At 44.3% G+C, this 24,483-nt stretch overlaps 1 protein-coding gene across 2 annotated transcripts in view; it reads right to left on the bottom strand.

Moving 5' to 3' along the window:
- The window catches only part of AK7 (adenylate kinase 7), a 72,404-nt gene that overhangs the window by 8,812 nt on the left and 39,109 nt on the right, over nucleotides 1-24,483 (bottom strand). For both annotated transcript variants that reach the window (XM_040257080.1, XM_040257081.1), the window contains exons 8-15: nucleotides 23,642-23,732; nucleotides 21,732-21,809; nucleotides 20,092-20,241; nucleotides 16,231-16,359; nucleotides 14,909-15,038; nucleotides 8,066-8,194; nucleotides 7,759-7,827; nucleotides 283-480 (exon numbers count right to left, since the gene is read on the bottom strand). In XM_040257080.1, coding sequence (XP_040113014.1) covers nucleotides 283-480; nucleotides 7,759-7,827; nucleotides 8,066-8,194; nucleotides 14,909-15,038; nucleotides 16,231-16,359; nucleotides 20,092-20,241; nucleotides 21,732-21,809; nucleotides 23,642-23,732 — 974 coding nt within the window. The remainder of the gene's footprint in view (nucleotides 1-282; nucleotides 481-7,758; nucleotides 7,828-8,065; nucleotides 8,195-14,908; nucleotides 15,039-16,230; nucleotides 16,360-20,091; nucleotides 20,242-21,731; nucleotides 21,810-23,641; nucleotides 23,733-24,483) is intronic.

The following is a 24,483-nucleotide window of genomic DNA, read 5'->3' on the forward strand; positions in this document are numbered from 1 at the left end:
AAAAGCCAATTTGGTAAAACAAATAATGCAATTTGGCATTCAACTTCGTAATACATCCACGTTTTCGTACAATAGTAACACTCCCCACCCGCCACCCACTCCACTAAATCCTCAAGTAGACAGCTCCCCTGTCTTTTCTTGTGACATCCTGGGCCCTAGACACACGCTTGTACTATTCTGCGCACCTCCAGCCCTATGACAGGCATGCCCCAGGTTGGCTGGGGGTCCAGACACTGGGCAGTGGTGCTCCATGTTCACTTTATCCTTGAGTTTATTTCGTACCTATATGGATTGGGTGGATTTCAAGTTCGTCGAAGTAGTTGAGGACAGTCTCGTCTTCGGTGTTGACGTCCCGGTAGTTGCTCAGAGCGCGGAGGAACCGGTCCTGGCTGTAGTGGGTCCCTGTCACGATGCTCTCAGGGAGGTTCATCACCCGCTCCTTGAGGAACTCATCCGATGCATCCAGCGAACACACGAACTCTGGAGAGAAGGAGCTCGTGAGTTTACACAGGGACCCTGGAGCCGGCAAGCAGGTGCTGGCAGACCTGCCGCTACTCAACCCAGACGTCTGGTTACCAGCTGGGAAATCCCGTTCCTGCAGAGGGCCTGACCAATGGGCCTTCTTGCTGCCTCTGGTGGAGGACAGATACAAATCACCCGTGTTTCCAGAGACCGCCCCCACCACCCCCACCATGAAGCCCATGCGCACGTGCTCAGTCGCTCAGTCATGTACGACTCTTGGCGACCCCATGGACTGTAGCCCACCAGGCTCCTCTGTCCATGGGATTTCCCAGGCAAGAATGCTGGAGTTGAAGGAGGAAGCAGACAGAGCTGGACTCCATCTTAGGCCAGGCTGCAAACATCAGGCTACACAAATGGCCACCCTCCCAATGCACTCTGAACTTCGTGTCTATAGAAGCAGCATACCAATGGGAAACCAGAGCCCCCCGGATAAAAGAGCCTCAGGACTTGGACTTGGACTGTCCATTGCCTAAAAGAATACACTAATTATCTCTGTAACAGAACAAAGTCATAAATTCCATTAAGTTTATCGGGATATGACCACAGGCAGATTGATAAATGTCCACTCTTTATCTAGTCTTGTGACACATGAATCATGGGTTAACTTTGATCGTATCTCTCTTTTACCTTGTCCAGACTAGTTTCAAGGAATTTGGGGAGGTGGGTTTGAGCAAGTACACTTAGGGTATATAAGATTTTCACAAAAACTGGTCAGGGTCCTTGGCTAAGAGGAGACTCTGCCTTGGGCCCGCCGGTGCAATAAACTGCACTCCACTATCTGCATTGTCCTTCTGAGTGAGTTTGTTTCCCGGAATGCGTGGCTACAACAGAGTGGGTTGCCATTTCCTCCTCCAGGGGATCTTTCCCACCCAGGGATTGAAACTGCATTGCCTACGGCTCCTGCACTGGGCACATTCTTTACCTCTAAGCCATCTGGGAAGCCCAATCAATGGGGATTTTGTGAGATCTATTGTTTTTCTTCCTGACCGGTATATAGCCTTCTCAAGAGGCAGGTTAGGTGGTCGGGTATTCCCATCTCTTTCAGAATTTTCCACAGTTTATTGTGATCCACACAGTCAAAGGCTTTGGCATAGTCAATAAAGCAGAAATAGATGTTTTTCTGGAACTCTCTTGCTTTTTCCATGATCCAGAGGATGTTGGCAATTTGATCTCTGGTTCCTCTGTCTTTTCTAAAACCAGCTTGAACATCAGGGAGTTCACGGTTCACGTATTGCTGAAGCCTGGCTTGGAGAATTTTGAGCATTACTTTACTAGCATGTGAGATGAGTGCAATTGTGCAATAGTTTGAGCATTCTTTTGCATTGCCTTTCTTTGGGATTGGAATGAAAACTGACCTTTTCCAGTCCTGTGGCCACTGCTGAGTTTTCCAAATTTGCTTGCATATTGAGTGCAGCACTTTCACAGCATCATCTTTCAGGATTTGAAACAGCTCAACTGGAATTCCATCACCTCCACTAGCTTTGTTTGTAGTGATGCTTTCTAAGGCCCACCTGACTTCACTTTCCAAGATGTTTGGCTCTAGATCAGTGATCACATCATCATGATTATCTGGGTCGTGAAGATCTTTTTTGTACAGTTCTTCCGTGTATTCCTGCCACCTCTTCTTAATATCTTCTGCTTCTGTTAGGTCCATACCATTTCTGTCCTTTATCGAGCCCATCTTTGCATGAAAAATTCCCTTGGTATCCCTAATTTTCTTGAAGAGATCTCTAGTCTTTCCCATTCTGTTGTTTTTCTCTATTTCTTTGCATTGATCGCTGAAGAAGGCTTTCTTATCTCTTCTTGCTATTCTTTGGAACTCTGCATTCAGATGCTTATATCTTTCCTTTTCTCCTTTGCTTTTTCACCTCTTTTCTTTTCACAGCTATTTGTAAGGCCTCCCCAGACAGCCATTTTTCTTTTTTGCATTTCTTCTCCATGGGGATGGTCTTGATCCCTGTCTCCTGTACAATGTCACGAACCTCATTCCATAGTTCATCAGGCACTCTATCTATCAGATCTAGGCCCTTAAATCTATTTCTCACTTCCACTGTATAATCATAAGGGATTTGATTTAGGTCATACCTGAATGGTCTAGCGGTTCTCCCTACTTTCTTCAATTTAAATCTGAATTTGGTAATAAGGAGTTCATGATCTGAGCCACAGTCAGCTCTTGGTCTTGTTTTTGTTGACTGTATACAGCTTCTCCATCTTTGGCTGCATAGAATATAATCAATCTGATTTCGGTGTTGACCATTTGGTGATGTCCATGTGTAGAGTCTTCTCTTGTGTTGTTGGAAGAGGGTGTTTGCTATGACCAGTGCATTTTCTTGGCAAAACTCTATTAGTCTTTGCCCTGCTTCATTCCGCATTCCAAGGCCAAATTTGCCTGTTACTCCAGGTGTTTCTTGACTTCCTACTTTTGCATTCCAGTCCCCTATAAGGAAAAGGACATCTTTTTTGGGTGTTAGTTCTAAAAGGTCTTGTAGGTCTTCATAAAACCGTTCAACTTCAGCTTCTTCAGCATTACTGGTTGGGGCATAGACTTGGATAACTGAGATATTGAATGGTTTGCCTTGGAGACGAACAGAGATCATTCTGTCGTTTTTGAGATTGCATCCAAGTGCTGCATTTCAGACTCTTTTGTTGACCATGATGGTTACTCCATTTCTTCTGAGGGATTCCTGCTTGCAGTAGTAGATATAATGGTCATCTGAGTTAAATTCACCCATTCCAATCCATTTTAGTTCGCTGATTCCTAGAATGTCGACGTTCACCCTTGCCATCTCTTGTTTGACCACTTCCAATTTGCCTTGATTCATGGACCTGACATTCCAGGTTCCTATCACCAGTCACATGCACAACTGGGTATTGTTTTTGCTGTGGCTCCATCCCTTCATTCTTTCTGGAGTTACTTCTCCACTGATCTCCAGTAGCATATTGGGCACCTAATGACCTGGGGAGTTGCTCTTTTGGTATCCTATCATTTTGCCTTTTCATACTGTTCATGGAGTTCTCAAGGCAAGAATACTGAAGTGGCTTGCCATTCCCTTCTCCAGTGGACCACGAAACTGGAAAATTCTGAAAGAGATGGAAATACCAGACCACCTAACCTGCCTCTTGAGAAGCCTGTATACAGGTCAGGAAGCAACAGTTAGAACTGGGCATCGAACAACAGACTGGTTCCAAATAGGAAAAGGAGTACGTCAAGGCTGCATATTGTCACCCTGCTTATTTAACTTCTATGCAGAGTACATCATGAGAAACGCTGGACTGGAAGAAACACAAGCTGGAATCAAGATTGCCGGGAGAAATATTAATAACCTCAGATATGCAGATGACACCACCCTTATGGCAGAAAGTGAAGAGGAACTAAAAAGCCTCTTGATGAAAGTGAAAGAGAAGAGCGAAAAAGTTGGCTTAAAGCTCAACATTCAGAAAACGAAGATCATGGCATCCAGTCCCATCACTTCATGGCAAATAGATGGGGAAACAGTGGAAACAGTGTCAGACTTTATTTTTGGGGGCTCCAAAATCACTGCAGATGGTGACTGCAGCCATGAAATTAAAAGACGCTTACTCCTTGGAAGAAAAGTTATGACCAACCTAGATAGTATATTCAAAAGCAAAGACATTACTTTGCCAACTAAGGTCCGTCTAGTCAAGGCAATGGTTTTTCCTGTGGTCATGTATGGATGTGAGAGTTGGACTGTGAAGAAGGCTGAGCGCCAAAGAATTGATGCTTTTGAACTGTGGTGTTGGAGAAGACTCTTGAGAGTCCCTTGGACTGCAAGGAGATCCAACCAATCCATTCTGAAGGAGATCAACCCTGGGATTTCTTTGGAAGGAATGATACTAAAGCTGAAACTCCAGTACTCTGGCCACCTCGTGCAAAGAGTTGACTCATTGGAAAAGACTCTGATGTTGGGAGGGATTGGGGGCAGGAGGAGAAAGGGACGACCCAGGATGAGATGGCTGGATGGCATCATGGACTCGATGGATGTGAGTCTGAGTGAACTCTGGGAGATGGTGATGAACAGGGAGGCCTGGAGTGCTGCGATTCATGGGGTCGCAAAGAGTTGGACACGACTGAGCGACTGAACTGAACTGATTGTTTTTCTTTCCCTTCCTCCTCCTTTTCTTCCTTTCTGCTTTCCTTCCTTCCCTCTTTTCAATAAAAACAGCAAAAATTGGGAATTCCCTTGAAGTCCAGTGGTTAGGACTCTACACTTTTACTGCCAAGAGACAAATTCAACCTCTGGTCAAGGAACTAAGATCCTACAAGCCATGTGGCATGGCCAAAAATACAAAGGAGAAATTGTAAATACAAATCTCTAATAACCCTGTGATATCTGTTATCAGCCTCCCAGTCAATTGTCACCTTGCCACATTTCCAGCACAATATCACCCTTTCCCAAAGAGACTCACAGCTATGAGCAAAATGCCTTGATGGCCAATTTGCCAAATTAATATAAACAGGGACTTCCCTGGGACTTTAATTTTTCATAGATCAACCTATTTGCTCACTTCATGCTATGAAACATCTATGTTCAGTATAACACAGTCAGTGCTTATCGAATATTTGACACATGGATCATTATTAATGACAGTGAGCATTTTATCCACCCCTGAGAGCACACTTCACGTATGCAAGCCAACCACCCCTTTTATGTAACTCACACACCAAGTTAATATTTCTCCTGCCTTTACTCATCCCAGGGCCAGGGCCAGGACCAAGCAGCTAGAGACCAAAGCCCACTGCAACTACTCATACTAGTCAATCCCCTGCCTTTGCCGCAGTAACCTCAAGGAAGGCTGCGTCCTAGACTTTCCCCTGCCTCCTGACCAGCCCTGGTGCTTCCCCCATTGGCCCTGGATGGTTGCCACAATCCCTTCTCTGGGGAAATTTGAGCAATAAATTCTTTCAATGGCGTTAGCCTCTCATGTCTCAGTCATTTCTATAAATTAAAATCCCACAGTTCAAATGAGACAATGATCTGATTTTTTTCAGGAAGAGAGAAACTAATGACAATTTCTTTTAAAAAGTGGGGAGGGGGGCTAATTGAAAAGAACAGACTAGACATTCCAAAGAGATTTCATCATAGACGTGTTTGGACCATACCCGGCAGAGAGCAGCCCCGTGGATCAGGACTAAGAACTGCGTTTCTTTTTACCTCTTGTGTTTCCATTTTCTTATCTTAGGGAGGGGTTTCATGTGCTCTGGTTTTTGGAGGTAGTGGAATGAGAAGATATGCGTCTGAATTCAAGCCCTCACATTTGATCAGTCTCTGGACTTCAGACTCTGGATCCAGTAAACAAGGGAGTAATTCCTGCCTCCCAAGCTCATGGAGCAGCTCAATAAGCTCCCATCGCGAGTCGTGCCTGTTACGTGGCAGATGGTGGGTTGAGCTGAATTTTATCCAGCTGCTTCAGGGAGAACAGGAGGATTTACCGTGGGGTTTACAATGAATGCCTATCACCCAGAAGTGCTAAAGTCTCATAAACTGGACAGATGCGCTTATTTAGACCAGTTGACTTTACTTTTTAACCTCTTTGGAGGCAAGTACATAAATTAATGGGAAAACGAAGAGAACCCATTCCTCTGGCATTTTGTGCTCCTGGCTCAGGCAAACAGTATATACCCATCCTTGAGGATGACTGCTCTCTGATGTCTCTGCTTCCAGAAGCTTCATCACATGCTGTGCCTGGGCCAGGAGGAGGAAAGGATTACAGCTGTGAATTGTCTCTCTCGGGGACTCTGACACAGTGAGCAAGCAGCCTCTTCCAAGTTACATCCCTGGGCTAGAAAAATGGCTAAGAAAATAGCTATTCTTGTTTTTATCATATGACCGGAACTTGATTAAACCTCATGCAAACTGATTAAAAAAAAAGAAGAAGAAGAAGAAAAAAACTTTTACAGTTCATGGCAGAGTCACAAGAAATGCCTGCTAGGTACTCAGCAAATCCTTTTTCATGGAACACATTGCTGATACTTTTCTTTCAAGGGTATGTTGTGAGAGCTCTGGGTAAATACCTAATAGGATAAACTCGTGGTGGTGTGAGGGACCCGAGCAGCTTCTTCCTGCCCAGTCTCGATTCTGGATTCTGGATGTCTTCCAGAAAAGACAATGGCATGGCCAGGAACTAAAGCAGAGCAGGAAGGAAGGGCAGTGACCTAGTCCCTGGTGGTCTCACCAACTGACAACTCTCCCCAGGACACTGTAAAGCACATGGAATAGAGACACTATTTTGTAATAACTACAAATGGAGCATAGTTTTAAAAAATTGTTAAATAAAAAAAAAAAGGAAAAAAATGTTTTAAAAAGGGAATCAGGGCTTCCCTGGTGGTCTGGTGGTTAAGACTTCACCTTCCACTGCAGGGGGTGAGGGTTTGATCCCTGGTTGGGAGCTAAGATCCCATATGCCTCATGGCTGAAAAACCAAAACGTAGAAGCAATGTTGTAACACATTCAATAAAGACTTTTAAAAAAATTGTGAATCACTATGCAGGCATGGCTCAGAGGTTAAAACGTCTGCCTGCAATGCAGGAGACCTGGGTTCGATCCCTGGGTCGGGAAGATGCCCTGGAGAAGGAAATGGCAACCCACTCCAGTATTCTTGCCTGGAGAATCCCATGGACGGAGGAGCCTGATGGGAGTCACAAAGAGTCAGACACGACTGAGCGACTTCACTTTCACATGCAGACACGACTGAGCGACTTCATTTTCACTTTTCACTTTCATGCGTTGGAGAAGGAGATGGCAAGCCACTCCAGTGTTCTTGCCTGGAGAATCCCAGGGACGGGGGAGCCTGGTGGGCTGCTGTCTATGGGGTCGCACAGAGTTGGACATGAATGAAGCGACTTAATAGCAGCAGCAGCATACTGTATTATGCTATATACCTGAAATTTATATAATGTTGTAAATCAACTATATCTCAAGTTTTTAAAAAGTACAGAAAAACAAAAAAGAAAAGAAGTCAGGGCACCAACAGATTGACTAACTTTTCTGCTCTGTCACAGGAGGGAACAGCAGATATGAATGTTCTCAAAGAGACTCTGTCCATGACCCCCAGGGCATTCTTTAGGTTGGAAGTTTGATATTAAGGGTATTGCTTTACTTTTTTCCTGATACAAACAAACCTACTTTATCAACATAAAAAATGTTGTTTTGGTACAAAAGAGATATCAAATGACATTCCTTTAAATATGACCTTGGAGAAGTAGTTTAAACTTACCAGGTATGATTAATTTATCATAGGGAAACATTTTGCCTCTGACTTCTTCCTCCTCCTCCTCATCCTCTTCTAGTAAAACAAAATATACATCATTGAATTCATTACATATTATTATGAAGGACAGCTCAAAAATTTAAATATTTTAACTGAGTCACTCGTGAAAACTAGCTATAATGAGGAAAGCTTGTATTTTAAATATAGTCCCTCTGATTTTTTTTGTTTAATTGTGACCATTATTACTCTGGACAATAAAGTTGCAGCTTATCTGAATGTAAACACTCAAAATAAAAGGAACACCCAAACTTACGGCTGAACAGGTCTTTGGCCTGATCATAGGTCTTTGGGAATCCATCCAAAATGTAACCTTGATTCCTGCAAGGCATGGATTTTAGCTTTTCTTTCATAAATCTAATAATATATTGATCTTCCAGGCGACCTGATTAAAAAAGAAAATTACTGTGCAGTCATATTCTACATATACAGGTTACATTCTAAAGTGACCTCAAAAATTCTTGTGTAGTCAAAATTACTATTGAAAAAACTCTTATCTTTGCATTACACTGAAAAATATGTGGTTTGGTATTTAAACCATGACACATGACTTCTAATGCCCTGTAAAGTAGGAGAAACTAATGAACTCATCTGCAAGAAAGAATGGAAGCAAATGCTGATGTCTGCACTTCCAGTTTTTTTTTTTTTTTTTTTACCATGGTTACAACTTTGGATGAAGTTGAAAGATCAGTAAGTGGAGAAATCCAGAGTCTTCAGGGTTTACTCAATTCTGTTTTGATATTATACTTCTATGCTTTAATACATAATAAAAAATGCTTCCATTGTGAGAATTCAGTGGGATAGTATTCTTGCATGCTGCTGCCACGTGATTTATTAATAGCACATGCCCAATAAATATTTGCTGCTTTTGAATAAAAATCAAGCTTGATCCTGACCCGTAAAGGCACCAGTCCCCTGCTCCCTCTCTCTTCCCGTCGGCATTTCAGACCTTTACCCCACTGGACAGTTTCCTCTCCAGCTTGAATGTGGGGTTCCTGCAGTTGCTTGGGGAGGCTAAGGAGGGAGGAGTTTGTCCTAAAACTGTCACAGTGTTTCCGAGACAGTATGATGTAACTTCTCTAAAATATTCATCTATCCTTCCATTGTTAACTGTTGGAACAGCTATCACTTCTAAGAAACAGCCCTGCCTTTTTATATAGCTTAATATATACATTATGGTAATGTAAGTTTGGGAGAAGGAAATGGCAACCCACTCCAGCATTCTTGCCTGGAAAATCCCATGGATGGAGGAGCCTGGTGGGCTAGAGCCCATGGGGTCGTAAGAGTCGGACAGGACCGAGCGACTCAACAATAATGCAAGTTTGGTGAGTTTAGAAACTGATCTCTGAAACTTCCCAGGGTAGCACTATACTTTCAGCTTATCAGTGGATGTATAATATAAAATAATTTGAAGCCTTTTTATTATTCAATGACAATGAGATGATCTAATGAAAACACCTCTCCTTTCTTCCACCTTTCATTGTCACACGAATCATTAGGCGGCAACTGACTCAGAAAATAATCGCATCTTTCAGAAACTTAAATATTATGGCAGAGACAAAAAGATAAAGATGTTATTTAACATAATGAAATTCCTCAAAGTGATCTGACATTCCTTTTCAGTAAGGTTCACAGTGCTGTCAAGAAATAAAGCCACATTTTAAAAATGTCAAGGATCCACTGATATCCAAAGATGACTTTTATTTAAACAGTATTTCCAATTCTCAAAAGCTTCCCTGATAAGGAAAGGCACATACTCAGAAATCTAGCTTCAGCCTCCTCTGTGGCATCCCTTGGTTTATTTCAGGCAGTGAGCTTGGCCATTTGTTCTGTTTGTTTCAGAACTAGGCGTTCAGTATGCCAGAAGGGGGCTTGAGCAGCAGTTTATTTTATTTTTATTTTTGGCTGCACTGGGTCTTCGTTGCTGCCCACGGACTTTTTCTAGTTGCGGCGAACGGTGGCTACTCTTCACTGTGGTGCACAGGCTTCTCACTGCGGCAGCTTCTCGTGTTGCAGAGCATGGGCTCCAGGCATGTGGGCCTCAGTAGTTGGGGCACACGCGCTCAGTAGTTGTGGTGCTCAGGCTTAGTTGCCTCAAGACATGTGGCATTTTCCTGGACCGGGGATCGAACCTGCGCACTCTGCACTGGCAGGTGGATTCTTATCCACTGTGCCATCAGGGAAGTCCTGAGCAAGCAGTTTATGATAACCATGGAATGTGAGTACACAAAGGGCCAAACCCAAGTGCCTTTCTCTAGAGAACTGTGACCTCCTAGAAGATACAGCCATGACCTTGGCTGGCCCGGAGCATTTTGGAAGGTGACAGTTCCTTCTGCTTTAAAATAAATGAGCACAGCCCTGCTGGACTGGCCTTAAAACACCACACTGCTATGTTGTTTTCTTTTTTTGTTAAATGTTAAGTCTGCCTTTCAAATAACAGTAATATTTAAAATGCTAATGTTAACCCATAATTATAATTGCTAAAAGACAGTTTAAACATAGATAGCTGGGAAGCTTCCCTGGTGGTCCAATGGTTAAGAAAGACTGCAATTCCATTGCAGGGGTTGCCAGTTAGTTCCCTAGTCGGGGAACTAAAATCCTGCGTGCCAAGCAGCGCAGCCAAAATACAGGAAAAAGAAAAAAAAAGTTCAGTTCAACCAAGGTCTTTAAAATAATCCATGCATAATAAGGTTCGATCCCTGGGTTGGGAAGATCCCCTGGAGAAGGGCATGGCCACCCACTAAAGTATTCTTGCCTGGAAAAAGCTATGGACAGAGGAGACTAGTGGGTCACAAAGATTTGGACACGACTAAAGTGTCTTAGCATGCATGCACAGTAGAGACACTACAAAGTTGATATGTTTACATATTTTTCTCACCCCGTCCCCAACTTTTTAATTTCAAACTCACAGAAAAGTTAGTTAACAGGGTAGTCCACTGATCACCTGGAATCCCACCAACCAGATTCAACAAACCCACAATGCAAAAAGGGTCTAGAACTAGTGGATTCTGTGGTTTAAACAAGTCCTGATTTTGGCTGCACAGTCAGGGACCAACGGGAGTGGGATCACGAATCGATAAGAATTCAGAGGTGCCTCCCTGCGGGACTGTGAGTTCCATCTTGCTGGAGTTCTTAGACTCACACCATGACACATTGGGTTGGGTGAGGACTTCTGCCTCTTCATGCTATGAAATTTCCACAGAGGTTTGCACCGTGGGTTCACAGGTCTTCTGTTGTTTAAACATAACCTGGGTCTGTGTTCAAGTTTCAGGTAAATGTGAATAGGAAGGAGTTTTGGACAAACTTGAAGAAAAAAGCACTTTCCAGGGGTTAAGGGTAACTGAAGGCACTATTGCCATCTTGTCGGAAGTGAGAGGGTGCGTGGGCCTGTGACAGCAGGGAGGCTTGCCTCCTTCCCTGTGCGTGCTAAGTCGCTTCAGTCCGACCCTTTGCAACCCTTTGCACGGTAGCCCACCAGGCTCCACTGCCCGTGAGATTCTCCAGGCAAGAATACTGGAGTGGGTTGCCATTCCCTTCTCCAGGGGATCTTCCCTACCCAGGGATCGAACCCTCATCTCTTATGTCTCCAGCATTGGCAGGCAGGTTCTTTATCACTAGCACCAACTGGAGACCCTGACTACTGATCCACTTTGGCCTCTCCTGCATGCTGGGATAGATAGAAGGCAAAAGGAGAAGGGGGTGGCAGAGGATGAGAGGGCTTGATAGCATCACTGACTCGGTGGACATAAATGTGAGCAAATGCTGGGAGATAGCAGAGGACAGAGGAGCCTGGCGTGCTGCAGTCCACAGGGTTGCAAAGAGTCAGATGTGACTTAGCGACGGAATGGCAACAACAGCATCAGTGGGAAGAACAGAATCTCCTGCCAAGGACAGGCCCTTCTTGAACTTTGGTGATGCAATGACTGCTCTTGACCGTAATTCTTGTTCTGTGTGGTCACCTCCACCCAGACATGAAAAGAGCCCAGTCAGTACTTCATGTCACCCTGTTTACACAAAGTCATTGGATAAGACTTTCGGGTCCTTGCAAAGACCAACTGTATGATCCTGTCAATAAACATTGTCCCATGTCTGTCTGGTTCTGGCCTTGGACCCCAGGCTTACAGCGTATGTACACGTGACCACGGTCACCTGTGGATTCCTACAATCCCCAGGCCCCACCCTTCCAAGTGGCCTTGCCAGGCTTCCTCCACAGGTGTCCTCACAATGGAATGTCTTGTTTTGCTTTCTTCCTCTCCCCTAAATGGTAAGAGCCGGGACACGGCCAGATTCTGAAACCAAGATAGGGATTCCCCGCTGTCACAGGCGATGCAAAGAAAGTGAAAGTGAAAGTCGCTCAGTGAAAGTCTGACTCTTTGCGACCCCATGGACTATTCAGTCCATGGAAGTCTCCAGGCCAGAATACTGGAGTGGGTAGCCATTCCCTTCTCCAGGGGATCTTCCCAACCCAGAGATCGAACCCAGGTGTCCCACACTCTAGGTGGATTCTTTACCAGCTGAACCACAAGGGAAGCCCAAGAATACCAGAGTGGGTAGTCTATCCTTTCTTCAGGGAATCTTCCCGAACCAGGAATTGAACCAGGGTCTCCTGCATTGCAGGCAGATTCTTAACCAACTGGGCTATGAGGGAAACAGGCGAGGCAAGGGCAGTGTCATATCTTAAAGTGTTGACCTGTGTTTTCTGTGTACCTTCACCTCTGGGATTTTAAATTCCATTTCCTCCACACCCAGCCCACACCAGAGCAAAAAATTTAGACTCAGACAACCAGCTGGTTTAAGTGAATGCTCAGTATTGTTGTTCAGTTGCTAAGTTGTCTGCAACTCTTTAGGACCCCATGAATGGTGGCACACCAGTCCTTCACTGTCTCCCAGAGTTTGCTTAAACTCATGTCCATTAAGTTGGTGATGCCAGCCAACCATCTCATCCTCTGTCGTCCACTTCTCCTCCTGCCCTCAATCTTTCCCAGCATCAGGGTCTTTTCTAAGAGGTTGGCTCTGCACATCAGGTGGCCAAATCGTTGGAGCTTCAGCTTCAGCACCAGTCTTTCCAACAAGTAGTCAGGGTTATTTCCTTTACGTCTGGGAAATCTCTCCGGAATTCTAACTTCCATTTCCTTCCCACCTGGCCCACATCAAAGCAAAAACCCAGCTCAGAAAGCTAGCTGGTTTAAAGGAACCCTCAGTGTATGCAGACAAAAACATATTATCTGCCCTGTAAACTAGACTGGAGTGGCCTGGGTGCAGGCGAGGAGGAGGTGGAGGGTTAAACCAGAGTTGGGAGGAGGGTGAGGAGTCCTGAAGATAAATAGCTAGTAAGAAGAGCATCTGGAGGACAGAAGGGGGAGTGTCAGAAGACTAGAGACGGAGGATGGCCCAGAGCAGTGCCCCAGGGGAAGGTGGTGGGCGGTCCTCAGGGGGAGAGCTTGTTTACACCTTTGTCCTCCTTCCCTGGCTTCCCTGTGGCTCAGACGGTAAAGAATCTGCCTGCACTGCAGGAGATCCAGGTTAGATCCCTGGGTCAGGAAGATCCCCTTGAGGGGGAAATGCCAACCACTTCGATATTCTTGCCTGGGAAATCCCATGGGCGGAGGAGCCTGGCTGGCTACAGACCATGGGGTTGCAAGAGTTGGACATGACTTACCGACTAAACAACAACCACAATAAAACAATAATCCCCACTTGCCCCAGCCCAACCTTGGAGGGTCAGAAACTGCCACCAGCAAGGTGGAAGGAGTGAGTAAGAGGAAAGAAACCAAAGGTGCTTGATAGGATGGGAGGGGAGGAACTCTCCCCTGGATGAGAGTTCACCCTTGCTGACACTTTGGACTGGCCTATAGCCAACGCTTCTGTACCAGCTGATATAGAATCTGCCTGCAATGCAGGAGACCCTGGTTCAACTCCTGGGTCTGGAAGATCCCCTGGAGAAAGGATAGGCTACCCACTCCTATATTCTTGGGCTTCCCTGGCGACTCAGCTGGTAAGGAATCTGCCTGCAATGCAGGAGACCCTGATTCGATCCCTGGGTTGGGAAGATCCCCTGGAGAAGGGAAAGGCTACCCACTCCAGTATTCTGGTCTGGAGAGTTCAGTCCATAGAGTCACAGAGTCAGACATGACTGAGTGACTTTCACTTTCATAGCCAGTGCTATAGAGGATCTCAATTATATAAATATGAAATGGTTTCTATTTTCCTAACTGCTGCTGATGCTTTCCTGCCTGGGTAGCAAGCTTCCTTAAAGACATCTCATTTCAAAACCTCATTTATGATTATTTGGCTGGAATGGCCTTCCTAAAGTATGAATAAACAGAGAAGCCATTTGCTTATTATCTAAGAGCTGCAGTGGGACCAGCCTGAAATTCCATCCCAGGGTAAGGAAAGAATGAGTACAGAGTTTAAGTTTAAAGAGACACTTTACTGCAATGCATGTGTTCAACAAAGTGGTTAAAATTATCATGTGAGTGAAAAATTTTTTCTATTTATTTATTCTTCCTGAATGAGTGAATCATTGGCCCAAGTTTTTCATCCATATTTTCCTATTCAGGACTTAATGATTTTCTTATTACTTTGCCTGAGAATTTTATTAACTATTAACTTTTTGTCATATTTGGTGGTAAATATTTTTTCCTGATATGTCCTTTGCTGTTTAATTACAGTTTTTGATGCTTTACAAATACTTTTGACTACACACAATTTTTAAAAACTTAAGTAGTTCTTTCCCATCATTTTTTTTTAAATCTTAAATCAACTCTGAATATTCATTGGAGGGACTGATGCTGAAGCTGAAGCTCCAATACTTTGGCCACCTGATGCAAAGAGCTGATTCACTGGAAAATCCTGGTGCTGGGAAAGATTGAAGGCAGGAGAAGCGGGCAACAGAGGATGAAATAGTGATAGCGTCACCAACTCAATGGACATGAATTTGAAAAAACTCCAGCAGACAGTAGAGGACAGAGAAGCCTAAAGTGCTGTAGCCCACGAGGTTGAAGAGTCAGACACAACTTAGCAACTGAACAACAACACAATGTAGTTTTTATAACAAGGGAAAAAGCCAACTGTTACAAGAATATCACAGGATGGTTACCTGCGTTCTGGTCCATGCTTTCCTTGATGCCCTCCAAGAGCTCCTGAGCTTCCTCCACGTTATCCTCCTCTTCCTCCTCTTCACCTTCTTCTTCTCCTTCTGTTACATCCTTAGGTGTAATGATTGCCTCCTACGTAGCACAAAGATATTCAAACAGCATGATGTCCTGCATTGACTGGCTGCTCATAAACCTTGTGGCGAACGATCCTGGAAAAGGCTGGTACCCAAACAGGGGAGGTACTCAAGGACAGGCATACAAAAGATGCTTGTATCTATGAAGACACATGAGCGTCTTGTGGGTTTTCTTACTCTCTTTTAGATGAGTAATCTATTTCTGTGCTAATGCCAGAACCACCTAAGAATCAACACTCTTTCTACCCACGGACACCACCTAGTAAGAATCGTTGAGTCAGACATGACTTAGTGACTAAACAAGAACAGATATCCAAAAAACACAAAAACATTAATTTGAAAAGATGCATGTACCTCAGTCATAGCAGTATTATTTATGATTGCCAAGATAGGGAAGCAACCTAAGGTCTATCAACAGATATATATTTATATCACACGATGGAATACTACTCAGCCATGAAAAATAGTGAAAATTTACCTCTTGCAATAAATAGATGGACTTGGAGGGCATTATGCTAAGTGAAATAAGTCAGACAGAGAAGAACGAATACTGTATGATATCACTTATACGTGGAATCTAAAAAATACAGCAAACTAATGAATATAACCAAAAAGAAACAGACTCAGAGACACAGAGGACAAATTTGTGGTTACCAATGTGGAGAGGGAAGTGGGGAGGGGCTATGTAAGGGCAGAAAGTTAAGAGGCACAAACTATTATTTCTAAAATAAGATACAAGGATATACTGTACAACACTGGGAGTATAGCCAATGCTTTATACTAACTGTAAATGGAATATAATCTTTAAAAATTGTAAATCACTATTGTACATGTATAAGTTATACAACATTGCAAATAACTATACTATACAATTTTAAAATTGTACAACTATACAGTTTTAAAAAGAATAACAAAACCACCAGTCAACAGAGAGAATACAAGATATATTTTGAGCAATGACTAGAGATAGACAAAAGTTTAAGGTCCACCCATGAAAGACACTTCCACCTTACAAAGGAAAACCCTTTGGGATTCTGTATTTTCATAATAGGGGCTAACAACAAACTCCAGTTAAAATAACAAATCTCTTTGAAGGATGCCACGGAAGATCTGTGACTTCTTAATTATAAGACTAAGAAAAGGTATTTTTAAATTATTGAAATTCCCAATAAAGTTGCTAAAATTGTTACCAGTTTCGCTATGGCTTCAGAGATGACATCCTTCATTTTAATGTGGTGCAGTTTATAGTATTTGGCTAAAACTTCAGCGATGCTGGATTTTCCAACAGCAGGAGGACCGAGAATGCAAATCTTGATTGGCTAAAAGAGGAGAAAAGGGATGACACGGGGCTCTCAATGATCTGTAGCTAAGCGGAGATCTTTATTTCAAGGATCAGCCCTTTGAAGTCTCAGGATTCCGCAGGCCGGTTCACTCCTTCGTCAAGAGCCCAGAGTTACTTTCTCTTGGTATTTAGTGAGTATCTACTATGTGTCCTGATCTGGGCATGGGGGACAAGACACAGCAAACTGTGCTCAGGAGCACCCTGCTGCTGCTGCTGCTGCTGCTAAGTTGCTTCAGTTGTGTCCGACTCTGTGCGACCCCATAGATGGCAGCCCACCAGGCTCCCCCATCCCTGGGATTCTCTAGGCAAGAATGCTGGAGTGGGTTGTCATTTCCTTCTCCAATGCATGAAAGTGAAAAGTCAAAGTGAAGTCGCTCAGTCGTGTTCAGGAGCACCCTAAAAGTACTTAAAAACAAAAAAAGCCAAGTACTTGAGGATTCCACACTACAATTTCACCTTTGCAGTGTTACCCCTGTGAAGACAGCAAAGAGAGAGAAGAGCTTCTAGTCTACTCTTAGAAAGTGCTTAATTTATTGCCTCTTGTACATTGTTTCTGGATTAAACTTGGTCTTGAATTATCTTTTCCTTTTTAAACCAGTTAATTTATTCTAGCTTTTTAAAAATACACCCATTAAAAATTTTTTTTCCTCTGCTGAAAAACTTGCTTGAATGCTAAAGAAGCTCACCACATTCATAACTGGTGAGCAAATGTTTATTTCTGACAGAAATAAAAATATCGGTGAGAAATAAGTCATTTCTTTTGAAATGGTTCAAACGCTTGTGAAACTGAAGCTTGGTATTTTGCAAGGCAAATTTTCAAAATTTTAAAAAAGAAAATCATGCCAAAGAAAAGAAATTTCCATGGGCAGAGTGTCCATGTGCTTAAAGCTTACATAATTTCATACATGGAGTTGATTATCATGATTACTACTATCATTATTAGTACCACCACTACCATTGTTATTACTATTCGTCAGGCTGTGCAGGGAGTGAGCAGAGCCCCTGAGGGGGCGCTGGGTAAGGTGTGGTGGACATGAATGGTCCTGTCTGCTCAGGGGCAGGCGCTCAGAGTCATGGCGATGACCAACGTGGTGGGCACGGAGGGGGTAGGAGTCAGCGGAGCAACACTGGAGCTGAGTCTTGGTGCACAGAGCTGGGCTCCGAGGGGCACAGGGTGCCTTCACCAAGACGTGGGGGTCGGTGGTCAGCTGAGCAGGCTTCACGTGCCTTGTGTCATCCACACACCAAGAGTGGGTCTGTCCCCTGGGGTAGGGATGCTCACCTTGTGTGCTGCCTGCTAAGTTGCATCTGACTCCTGGTGACTCGATGGACTGTAGCCTGCCAGGCTCCTCTGTCCATGGGAGTTTTTAGGCAAGAATACTGGAGTGGGTCACCATTTCCTCCTCCAGGGGATCTTCCCAACCCAGGGATCGAACCCATGTCTCCTGCGTCTCCTACACTGAAGGTGGATTCTTTACCTGCTGAGCCATCAGGGAAGCCACCTTATCAGGGTACAAAACAGGAACTGGTAGCTTACTCGTTTATAATGACAAGTAGGGTTGCCACTGAGCTCAGAACAGTCCAAGGGCAGGTGTTTGATATATTACCCCTCAGGGCAGGCACATATAGATAATATACGTGATGAGCTTTGATCAGAGTGAGGAGAGTTGGATGAATGGACTGTTGGGTGGCAATAGATCAAGGTGACTGAATGTGCCTGCCTCTGCACAGGGACGGCTTTGCTTTGTTAAAGGAACAGGATTGTGGGGGCCCCTGGCTTGATGCCACTGGCATGGCGTTGTCTACATTGCCCTCGGTCGTGTTTGCTGTTCTATGCTGCCATGCTGACCAACGCCCCAGGGATGGACAGACTCAGTTTAATCTTTAGGTATGCTTACTCCTTCTATCATATTCTGTCTAGTTTTGCTCATCAAAAACCACATGGTCTCTTTAAGGTGTCTTGTCCTATCTCCACTCTGACTTGGTATTGTTCTAAGTTGACCCACAGATGACAACACTAGTCTAACCTCTTGAATTGTTCTGTGCTTCAGGACAGTCTCCAAGGACAGCCATCGTGGGTGTCTCAGACGCTTAAAAGCATCATCATTTCTTTTGCAAAGCCATGCATCTTTTACTGATTCTCAACAAGGCATCCTTTTCCGGAAAGTATGATTTTTAGGCTACAAATACAACTCTGCTGGCTCTTGTTCAGTATTTCCATGCACAATGGCAATTCAACCATGAGGGCACCTGTTACTCACAGAATGCTGTTTTCAAAATGGTTTCTCCTGTCATATTCACTCTCATCTTTGGAAGGCCTCCCTGGGAGAAATCCAAAGATCTGGGCAAGTTGCTGCGTTTACCTGACTTCAGAGATGGAGCTGTGGAGGCTCCACAGTTTGGCCGTTCAAGCTAAGCTGGCATCTTAGCTAGTTTGAATCCCTGACTAGCTGTGTGACCTTGAAGAAATTGCTCCATCTCTCTGAGCTTTGGTTTCCTCATCTGGAACATGGAGATAAGAACATCTACGGAAAGTTGTGATTGCTACAATGTTCAGCAGGGCTTTCTCTGCTGATTCAGTGGTTAAGATTTTGCCTGCCAATGCAGGAGGTGCAGCTTTGATCCTTGGTTGGGGAGCTAAGATCCTACATGCCTTGCGGCCAAAAAAAACAAAACCTAAAACAGAAGCAATATTGTAACAAATTCAATAAAGACTCTAAAAATGATCCACAACAACAACAAAATCTTAAAAAAAAAAAAAAATTAAAATGACCAGCAAATCCCCTGGCCAATCAGAAAAGATCAAAGTAACCATCAGACTTCCCTACCTCCTGCCTACCCAGATGGATACCCAGGTGACACATGGGCCAGTAAGGTACCTGACATTTTCCCTTTAGAAACAGCTCTGTGACACTCAGTCTGGGGCTTTCTATCATGTTCAGCTGCTGTCAAGCATAACGGTCCTCAGTGTCAACTTAAAAATTTTTAATATTCGATTGGCAAGTTTCCATAGAATATAGATGTAGATTGTTAGACTGAAGAGCCTAAGCTACTCCATCTTGTAAAAGAACTCCATTTTGTAAAGGTTCCGGGCAAACAGACTTAGACTTTGGATATTTCCTAAACTTGCCCCACTGTGCACGAGCCAATCAGCCCTTAGGTTAAACCTCCTGACTTTAAGTTCAAGAATTTGTGATTTACCTTGGAAGTAATGATTTACCTTTGTGATTTACCTTGGAAGTAATGATTTACCTTTGTGATTTACCTTGGAAGTAATGATTTACCGTGGAAGTAAAACCAATCAGAAATCCACAGAAAACCCTATAGAATAGGGTAACCAATCAGTAGTCCTTCAGCCTGAACACCCCCTTTGTTACCCTTTCACCTGAATATTCCCTATATAAGCAGTGTAACCCAAAACTCAGGGCTCCTCTCCTTAGCCGCTGCGTCGGTAACGGTGGGAGCCCCAGCTCGAGCTTGGTAGTAAAAACTCTCTTGCTTTTGCATCGGATACCGGGTCCCTGGTGGTCATTGGGAGATTACGAGACTTGGGCATAACAAGACCTGAACAACGGGTCAGATATGAAAAAGAACTTGAATTTAGAAATTCAGACATGTGAAAGAAAAGTACTTCCATTGCTGTAGTTACACCAAAGCCTCATGTACTTTGCTTAAATCAGAAGCTTAAATAGGAAGTGGTTATACTTACCAATAATCTTCTGCTTTGCTTGTACTCTTTGAGGATGCTGTTGATATTTTCCACAAATCCTGCTTGGGCAAACCATCGAATGTTAAAATTCTCCTTCACAAAGAGTGCTTCCATTCTCAAATTGACCAGTAAGTGGTCGATATTCTCTTGCTAAGAGAGAAAAGGACGTCAAAGACTTATCTCCTGCCGGTCCCCTCCCCCGACCATGTGACAGTTATAACAAACCCAAATCACTGAAGTTATTGAAGAAAAATATGGACACGTTCACTAAACATGAATGTCAGTGAAGACAGCTCTAAGTTTTGATACTTTGGCCACCTGATGGGAAGAGCCGACTCATTGGAAAAGACCCTGATGCTGGAAAAGATTGAAGGCAAAAGAAGAGGATGGCAGAGGCTGAGATGCTTAGACAGCATCACTGACTCAGTGGACATGAGTTTGAGCAAACTCTGGAAGACAGTGAAGAACAGGGAAGCCTGGCATGCTGCAGTCCACGGGGTTGCAGAGAGTTGGACACGACTTAGCGACTGAATGACAAGCTTTGACAGAGCACCTGCAGTGAGACCCTGTGACCCCAAAGTCTCCCCACACTTGCTCTCTAATGCGGGCGGTGTCCTGCCTTGTGCAGTTACACAAACAAAGAGTAGGGAGAGGGGCTTCCTTGGTGGTCCAGTGGTTAAGCCTCTGTGGTTCTACTGCAGGGAGGCATGGGTTTGGCCATGCAATGTGGCAAAAAAAAAAGAGAGATACTAGAAGTCCGAGTGGAAGGTTTCTTCCTTTAAAAAAAAAAAAAAGTTGTTTTTTTTTAAAAATTCTACCAATTTTTTGAGTAGTGCAATCTCATGGTTCAAAATCCAAAAGAACAAAAAGTACTAGGGAAACATATACACACTACTATATGTAACGCAGATAACCAACAAGGACCTAGTGTATCATACAGAGAGCTTGACTCAATATTTTGTAATAACCTACAGGGGAAAAGAATCTGAAAAAAATAGATATATGTGTATATAACTGACTCACTTTGCTGTACACCTGAAATGAACATCACAATGGAAATCAACTATACTTAACACTTAAAAAAAAAAAAAAAGTAGAAGGGGAAAAGTGCCTCCTTTGGCCCCAGTCACCACCCACCCAGTTCTGCTTCTCAGAAGCAAGCAACGATATCCATCCTTTCAGAATCATGTGCAGTCAACTCTTTTGCTAGAATTTATTTCTTTAAAAAAGATTATAGTGCAAGCTAGAAGAATGCACTGCATGACTAAAACTGTCCTCTTCTTGTTGCGCTGATTAAATCAGAAATTCAGCCTCCTCTTTGAATTTTAGAAAGGAGCCAAAGAGAACAACATCCAGTGTTTGTATAGCATTTTATACATTAGACAGCTTTCAAATATATTTTCTGACCATGATCTCTGAAGGATTTTCAGAGAAAAAACAAACAAACAAAGAAAACAAAGAAAAAAAAAAAAAAAACAGGCTCACAGAAGAGAAGAAGTTGCTATAGGTTGGAATTTCCACTGTAAAGGAGGAGCTGAAATTAGCCCGCAAGCCAGATCCTCTGACTCCAGATCCCTCAAGAAGCAATACCTTCAGGAAAAGAGTAGGAAAAACAAAACAAAAAAGTCTCTCATACTAACTGTTAAGTCCTTGGTTAGGAAAGCATTTTCCTTGGGTATTTTCTGGATTTTCCCAGGGCCAGTACTTCTACTGATGCACTGTTAGAGAAAAACAAATATTATTTTGGTTGACCTGTAAGATTTTGATATAAAATTTCTCAAATAAATATAAACATAGCTGAATACAAAAAAAAAAAAAAATCTGCAAAGCAACAGGGGAGAGCCCTGAGGACATGCACTGGTTTATTTGTTCCACACAGAGCAAAGGATCCTCACTGCATGCTGGAAACTGGACACAGAGATGAATAAAATAAAAGCCCAATCCCTGCCCTCAGGGAGCTCCCAATCTGAAAAGGGAGAGAAAGATGTGTACTCAGATGCTGGTGTGTAATGCCTGATGTTAGGAATATGGAAAGGAGGTGCTGGGGCTGCAGGGGAGGTGGGGTGGAGGTAGGGAGGGTGCAGAGGAAGGTGTCCGAGGTGAATCTTTATTTGCTTATTTTGGCCACACCTTCCAGCACGCTGTGGGCTTCCCAGGTGGCTCAGTGGTAAAGAATCCACCTGTGTTGGCAGGAGACGTGGGTTTGATCCCTGGGTCGGGAAGATCCCCTGGAGGAGGAAATAGCAACCCGCTCCAGTATTCGTCCCTCGAGAACCCCGTGGACAGAGGAGCCTGGAGGGCTATAGTCCATAGTGTCGCACAGAGTTGGACCCTACTAAGCGACTGGGCACACAGGCACTCGGCAGGAAGTACGTCCACCATCAGGGATCGACCTGCACCTCCTGCAGCGCGAGCTTGAGTCCTAGCCACTGGACCAGCACGGAAGCCCCTGAGCTGAACCGTAAAGATGAGTCGAGGTCAGTTCCCTGGCAGTTCAGTGGTTAGGATTCCACATTCTGATTGCCGAGGGCCCAGCTTCCGTCTCTGGTCAGGGAACTAAGATCCCACGTGCTGCTCTGTGTGGGACCCTCCTCCCAAAAAAGATGAGTAGAGGGTGCCCTGGGGAGGGGCAAGGGAAGGCTGCACTGGCTGAGCCAGCTGGGCCACAAAGTGACCTTTAGCCAGAGCAGCCTGGATGGCAGAGGAGATCTTCAAAGATCCAGAGCTCCTGGAAGCTGCCAGTAGGTTTGGAGAACTTGACCATTATCAGTACTTTGGGGCACAGGTCACAGACAGATTCTCGTACTCCGGTGTGTCATTTGTGTCTGAACCCTACAGTGGCCTTTTCTGCTCCTTTCTGCGCATATACTGGAGAGAGACTATTGTGGTTGTAATTTCCCAACATATGTATGCTGCTGCTGCTGCTAAGTCGCTTCAGTCGTGTTCGACTCTGTGGACCCCATAGACGGCAGCCCACCAGGCTCCCCCGTCCCTGGGATTCTCCCGGCAAGAACACTGGAGTGGGTTGCCATTTCCTTCTCCAATGCATCAAGTGAAAAGTGAAAGTGAAGTCGCTTAGTCCTGTCTGACTCTTAGTGACCCCATGAACTGCAGCCTACCAGGCTCCTCCATCCATGGGATTTTCCAGGCAAGAGTACTGGAGTGGGGTGCCATTGCCTTCTCCAAGCATATGTAAGCTGCAGATGCAAATAGTAAGCTTCGCTTTTGTTGTTGTACAACCCCATGGACTGTAGCCTGCCAGGCTCCTCTGTCCATGGGATTACCCAGGCAAAAACACTGGACTAGGTTGCCATTTCCTTCTCCAGGGGCTCTTACTGATGCAGGGATCGAACCCAAATCTCATGCATTGGCAGGCGGATTCTTTCCCACTGAGCCACCAGGGAAGCCCAAGCTTGGGTTTAAGGATATTCTATTTTAGGCCCCACCCCCACCCTGCACCCAATCTTGTTAGTACCCCTGATTCCACCTTGAGGGCCTGGGGTAAAATGATTTAAGAGATGCCACCCAGCCCGGGATGACACAGCTGTACCTTGACAAAGTCTTCCAGGGTGTGAACTGACTCGTCCACAGCCACCAGGTAGCGGAGCTTCGGCAAGTGGTCTATGATGTTCTGTATCACTCTGCAGACCCCCAGGGAGCATCATCCCCAGAGGGAATAAACACAGGAGATGTTTGTTTATGTAAACAGGATTCGCTGATTGTTACCCCCATGGGTCAGGGGCTGTGATGATTTAACAGGGTCAAGGTTGGAATGATGGTCCCCAGGCTACAGAGGAGGAAGCTGGTAAAGAGTTAAGTGACATTTCTCGGGCTGACGAGTTACTGGGAAGGTAGAAGGGCCAGAATTGAAAACCAGATCCATCTGCTTACAAGAGTAGCTGAGCCCTGTCAGGACTTGCGTCGATGAAGTCCGTTCACCCAGTAGCTCACTGAAGTCTCGTGACAGTGCTTTGGGGAAGGCCTTTCACAAAGTAAGACACGAATTCACAGAAGCTATGACTCCTTAAGTCACATAGCACGGAGTGGCTTAGGCTTCCCACCTTGGATTAATAATGAATGATGGCCAACATTTCTGAGGGCTTAATGCCATCAACCCTGTGCTGTGGGCTACCCCAGGTTTTACCCCAACTGAATTCTCACAACACTCAAGTAAGGCTATTATCATCCCCATCTCACAAATGAGAAAAATCAGACCCAGAAAAGTTAAGCAACTTCCCCAAATTCACACAGCTACTGAGGCAGAGCAGGGATTTGCATACAGATGAAAAACAATTCCAGAGAAACAACAGTGAATAGAAGATTGTCATGAGACTGTGGATTCTACCTCTATCGTAGCTCCCTTTCTAGTCAAATGGAAATAAAACAAATTCA

The sequence above is a fragment of the Oryx dammah genome, unplaced genomic scaffold (assembly GCF_014754425.2).
Source record: "Oryx dammah isolate SB20612 unplaced genomic scaffold, SCBI_Odam_1.1 HiC_scaffold_16, whole genome shotgun sequence".
In the NCBI taxonomy this organism is placed as follows: domain Eukaryota; kingdom Metazoa; phylum Chordata; class Mammalia; order Artiodactyla; family Bovidae; genus Oryx; species Oryx dammah.